The sequence below is a fragment of the Semicossyphus pulcher genome, unplaced genomic scaffold (assembly GCF_022749685.1).
Source record: "Semicossyphus pulcher isolate SPU_LCO1_2020_fin unplaced genomic scaffold, fSemPul1.0.p SCAF_7, whole genome shotgun sequence".
NCBI lineage: Eukaryota > Metazoa > Chordata > Actinopteri > Labriformes > Labridae > Semicossyphus > Semicossyphus pulcher.
The window spans coordinates 22,054,329-22,060,430 of NW_027211748.1; the positions used below are offsets into that span (position 1 = coordinate 22,054,329).

Below are 6,102 nucleotides of genomic sequence, written 5' to 3' on the forward strand. Positions count from 1 at the left end.
ACTTACGCCATGACAATGACGGAGAAGTCCAACCAGTTCCATGGATCTCTCAGGAAGGTGAACGGCACTGTGCAGAATCCTCTCGCAAATATCTTTATGGCCGACTCGAAAGTGTAAATGCCAGTGAAAGTATACCTGAGAAATAGGCGGACAAAATGGATTCAAGCATTTAAATGAACAATAAAAAGTAACAAACTGCAAGGCATAGCATGGAAAATTAAAGAATCAACAAGTTGCAAGCACTCTCAGCCCATGATGAATCCAATGCAGATCACTTATAGCAACCGATTATTTCAATTATGTCTTTTAAAATTCTTTTGTCGAATTAAATAGAACTTTAGCTGTGCAAGATTCACAACAACATGCATATAAACAATACAAATTTGCACATATATCATCGTTTTTCCAATGCAGTAAAAATTGGTTCACTAATATTTAAATTTCTTTCACATGTAACAGTCTTTTATCTCAGGTCCGCCACCGCACGAAATTTAAGCAACAGTATGGTTAGCTAGCTGAGCTTAGCTTTGCGTAAAGACTGGAAACGAGGGGCAACATCTAGCCAAGTTACAAATTACATCTGTATGCTAACACCTCTTTAGCTCACATGTTCACATCTCATATGTTACTTCTAACAAAAACTGTAAAGTGTAAAAATGATCAGTTGGGGTTTTATGTTCCAAGCATCAATTTTGTTAGCTTTTCATAGAGCCAGGTTAGCAACTTCAAGCTAAGCTAAGCTAATCAGGTGCTTTGTTGTAGCTTCATATTTATCATGTAGCTACAAGAGTGGTATCAATCTTCTTACCTTACTCTTGTGACAAGAACTGAACTGTTTCTTGTTAAACATTTATTATGGAGGATTTTATTTAAAGATGCAAAAGTTAATCAATAAATTAAAAGCATTTTTTTCATGCTGCATGCTCAAGATGCCTGTGAACCAGTGACGATGAGAACAAGTTTGCCACATCTTTCATGTCATGCACATCACAATCATAGACTGTATAAAAAGATGGGACGACATGTCAGCTCCCTAAAAGTGAAGCCAAACCCTCTCTATCGCCCCCTGCTGACTGGCTGCGGTATAGGTCATAAAGCCCGCCTCCTCCATGTTAACAGATGGGACATGAGTCAAACTATAAAATCAAAATACACGTCAAATAAATTTTTCTCAAACATGGTTTCTGTCATTATAGTTAGTTCTTATAATTTACGTCCAAGTATTTATTTGATGCTGTAAAAAGGATGATTGACAGCTCTGTTGACCAATACGGCTCCTGCAGCCGATCTGTTCCGGATTAGCAGAGTAGAGGAGGAATGGCGAGAGAAGACGTAACTAAAAGAATCACTACAGTCATTGAAGTTTCCATATCTGTGAACGTTAACCTCAGACCAACACAAGAAGCTGTTCTGCTGTAAGTTACACTGACGTGCAGGATCTTCGCCGTGTTTTTCGGTATGTTAAATGTGTGTTTTGGTTAGCTGAAAGGACGGGACATTGTTACCGTGGCTCCATTCGCCAATCTCTACTGCGCAGACTCTGGCTCCAAAAGACGTCACCAGCGCAAGATGGCAGTGCCAACCTCAGGGGTATTTTGGCTTCAAATAAGTACGAGAGTCGATGGAGAAGCGTCGTCCATCTTTATATGCAGTCATTGATCACAATATATCTGAAGACATTTAAGCGGCAATTTTCCACACCACATGCTTTCTTTTGTCATGCCCACAGGGGGGTTCTGCCTGCAGGAAATATTACATGCATCATATACTTACATGTGAACTGATTCTTCACTCATCACTGACGAAACAACAAACCCAGCAAAGCCCCACATTAGAACACATGAAGCACAGTTTAATTTCAAAGTGTGGATACTATAGTGTGTGTACTCACTCCAGGTACTTGGTCCATGGTGCCGGATCAGACATGGCCATGAAGAAACAGTTGGTGAGGATGGTGAACATTATGAACAGGCTGAACAACGTGGAAAAAGGTTAAGGAACGTGTGCTGTGAAATAGTTATTTACAGTTTTACAGCTTCTCTGATAAGCCAACAATGTATCGCACAATGACACAATGTTTCATGTAATCCTATGGATGCTGTATACCCATTAGGATAAACCATCACTGTGCGTGCAAATGGCATTAAACCTACAGTAAAGGCAGATTATGGCAAATGTAAGTCAATTCCATTTTAGATTAAATCAGGAGAGTGATATCATTCTCTCTAATGGATGAATGAAACAATAACGAAGGATCTGCTAACTCTGAATGATTTGAACATCATGAGAAAGTCATCAGAATCATTTTCTAAACCTTAACAGTAACCTAAATCTTTCAATAATCTTATATAACAGAGTCTATTACAAAATAAAACCTGAATAAAGCCCTTTTTCCTCTCTTGCTGAGTTTTATGTGATCCACTCGTTCCAGGGAATCAATCAGAGATAATTTCAGAGATCATTCGATCAATAGCTGTTTGATTGTAATCTTTAACACGGAGGAGCTCCAGTGGAAAAGATCCCCTCCTGCATGTAAAGTACGAAGCGGCTGTCTGAGAACTAATAGGCAGCCGTCACATGATGTGAAATCTCCTTGCTCTTATTTCATTTCAGAGATTAAAAGAGGGATATCAGGGGATTTGTTTTGCGATGCCAGAGAAGGCCATCACAAAGCTGTTTCAAAAATGGGACTATGGAAAAATCCAATAGAAACCTACAGGGGAAAACAGTAAATATTAGAAATTGGCTTATCTGCCTGTATAAGGTATCAGGAGTGGAGGCTGTATGCTCTGCACAGCATGCAGGAGTTATTCACAGAGGTTTGTTGTGAGCCATCAGCCTGATTCACAGTCTAATATTCATGTTATCACAGACGTCAGGACACTTACATTAATGCTTTTACTTTGAAGGAGTTTTTGAAGGGCTTGTAAGCGTCAGGCTAAACTCATACTGATTATTAACTATTTAAATATCCTCATGAGACGTCTATTTTGCTTTTTAGAATAATCCCAAATAAGGATGTTGAGACATAAGTACTTTATCACAAACTTCATTAAAGAACACCCGTGACAGGAAATAGTTTTGGTCACTGCATCAAACACTAGCTCACGTGTCTTTTGCAGAAGTGCTGTGCAGCCAAAAAGGATATGAATGGACTAAAACTTTGATGGCAATTGTTCTGATGAAGTGAAAAGGAGTAAATATGTAAAGTGCAGACGTGGAACTGAATCTGAAGATGGCCTTCCCTTTGTTAACTACTATAAAAGTCTGCAAAGAAAACAGAAAAACAGAGAAATCATTAGAGAGAGAAATCGCATTTTGCTTCTATAATGTAAATACAACACATTGTTACAAGTAATCAGACTAAAAACACATTTGCTACACATCATGTATGAGCTGCAGATGAAGTGCACAGCAGCCCCGAGCAGCAGTTGTTTTCTTTACCCTGCAGGGATGATAATATAGCTGTGTTGTTGAGTCTGTCTACCATCTGTGTGAACGCCACCACAAGCACTTCTGCCTCTAAGAAAGCAGTGAGCGCACATACACGCAACGGGCCAGGCCAGTTGAGATAATGGAGGCAACTCCAAAGCGGCCTGAACCTTTCCCCAACAGATGTGGCATTTATTTAAATATTTTTTCGTCTTTGGTTAATCCTCCCATCCAGCAGCGCATCACATGCCAAAACAAAGAGACCCTGAGAATGACTGCCACGTCCTTTTTCATCTCTCGGTAAGCGGCCCATTAATGGGCAGCAGCCTGATCTACTCTGCAAATCAAAACTTGCTAATCCTATTTCTGTGTCCACAAGAGATCTAAAAAGATGCAGCCGCTTTCCTCTCATCTCGGAGAGCTGCTCTAAAATACCACTTGGTGATTTCAGTGAAAACCTCAGCTGATCGGGATCACTGGCGTATCATGCTCACAAATCCATATGAGAGATAAACAAGCAGAAAATGTATCAGTAAAATAGTACATCTCAACTAGACTCATATGCAGCTGATTATTTATCAGTTACCAGATTAACCATCGATTAAATTAATGCAATCTATCAGAGGTTATATTAAAGAATACACAATAAACAATATTTCAAGTATTTCTGTCTTCGCTTGATGTAATAATTCCCGCTGTTCATACAGGCCATTCAAAGATCATCTCTTAATCCTGGAGCCCAATGTGAGCGATGAGAGACAAAATCTACAGTCCTCTTATGTGTTAGTAAGTCTAAAAAAAGCAAAGCCCTGGCACACTGCTTCTATCACTATAGATCTATCTCCAGAGATCCTCTCCTTTCTATGGTCTTAGGAAAAGTATAAACAACTAGAACAGGTCTGAAAGAAATTTGATCAATCCCAATTTGAAGCACATTACAGAAACTGCTCTGCTTTGAGTTTAAACTGACACCTTAATGCTGCTGCAGTGGAGTGTTGCTGCTTGACCTGAGTGCAGCTTTCCAGTCCTGCTGACCCAGTCTATTCATCTTAGTAGGTTTCAGCAGTTGGTGGGTTTAACAAGAACGGCCCTTGACTGGTTTCCTTCTTATTTGCCAGTGATAATAACGTCTCCTCATCTGCTCTGCTGGACTGTGGTGTACCCCAGGGTTCAATCCTTGGTCCTCTTTTCTTCTCCCTGTACATTCACCCGCTTGGTTTCTATTTAAGAGCATTTCTTATCAACATTACGTAGTTGATACACTGCTTTACTTTACTATTATTCCAATGACCTCATTAACCCCTCCTCATTGCAAGATTGCCTAACAGTGGTCAAGGATAATTCCTTCCTCCAACTTAACCCTGACGATACAAAAGTCCTTATTATGGGATCTGAGTGCATTTCTGTTATCATACAGCAAAAGAAAAGTTTTCTTTGACCAACATTTATTGAGTTGCACACGGAGACAGTCGTCCAATTCTGCTTCTTTCAACTTAGAAACATCACTAAAATCAAATCCTCATTATGCTTTCAAGATCATGGAAAACCCATTCATGTCTTTTTGGTCATGAGTAAATCGTTCTAAACGAATGACTCTTTTTACTGACTCGAGAGTCACAAGTCCTCATCTCCACCAACTCGTTCGCTGACTCACCCCTCCTACCCATGACGGAATGCTCTAGTGTGCATGCTCTACGGGCGCTTGGGCCGGTGGGAGATTCTCTGGGTAACTGAGTCAAGTGACTCGAGTGACTGGAAAACCCGACTCTTTAGTGAGTGACTCATACTAACTCGAGTTAGTAAAAAGAGTCGAACCTCCGATCTCTAATGTCTTTATCTCCTCCACTGCGATTATATGAGTTAATAGTTTACCACCCACAACCGCTCTTCTGTGTCTCAGCTACTACAGCCACTTTTACACCGCGTAGGTCGCACAATACACAAGTGTTGACAAAACCACTCTGTTGACAATAGATTTTTAAATTCTTAAATTATTTATGAACCATATATTTCTGTTATATTGTGTCCGCTCACCCTGGTGAGTTCTCTCAGGTCTACTGACCTAAGCCTCCTGGCCATTTCTGAAATCCAGGCTAAAATCCAAAGGTGGCTGAACTTTTGCGATAGTTGCTTCTGTCTAAACCATCTTCACAATTTAGGAAGTGGTTAAAAAGTCCCCTGCTTTGTGAGCACTATGTCCTTTACTATTCTTTTTCTGAAATCTGTTTTTACATTGTGAGGAATCACCTCGATGGAAAAGACACCACAGGGAAAGCTCTCTGAACTATTTGGTATCATACCAACCTTAACAGGAGTGCCTGTATTTAAAACATCGTCATACCACCATCAAATCACCACCTTAACCACTCAACATACACACATACACAAGGCTCTCACCCTCTGGTTCTTGTAGTAAAACGGATCGATGTCCTCCAGTGGCACCCCGATGAGTTCTGTAGGGATGTCACTGAAGATGCGCGGCAGCTGCTTGCCTGCCTCCAGGTCGATCCTGGGTTTGGGTGGCTCTGCGTTCCTGTGAGAATCGTGGCAATCCTTGGCATTCTTGGCCTGCTCCTCCGCAATCCGCTGCTCCAGCGCAGCCAAGGATTCGCGAGTGAACCGCCGCAAGCCATCAGGACCCGTTGGTAACAGCATGGTTGCCATCTTTTC

General features: G+C 40.8%; 1 protein-coding gene across 1 annotated transcript in view; it reads right to left on the reverse strand.

Annotated features, from left to right (window-relative positions):
* The window catches only part of LOC138611287 (sodium channel protein type 2 subunit alpha-like), a 39,539-nt gene extending 33,437 nt beyond the window's left edge, over positions 1-6,102 (reverse strand). The window contains exons 1-4 of the mRNA XM_069684295.1: positions 5,830-6,102; positions 3,149-3,267; positions 1,892-1,981; positions 7-135 (exon numbers count right to left, since the gene is read on the reverse strand). Coding sequence (XP_069540396.1) covers positions 7-135; positions 1,892-1,981; positions 3,149-3,267; positions 5,830-6,096 — 605 coding nt within the window. The 5' untranslated portion in view covers positions 6,097-6,102. The remainder of the gene's footprint in view (positions 1-6; positions 136-1,891; positions 1,982-3,148; positions 3,268-5,829) is intronic.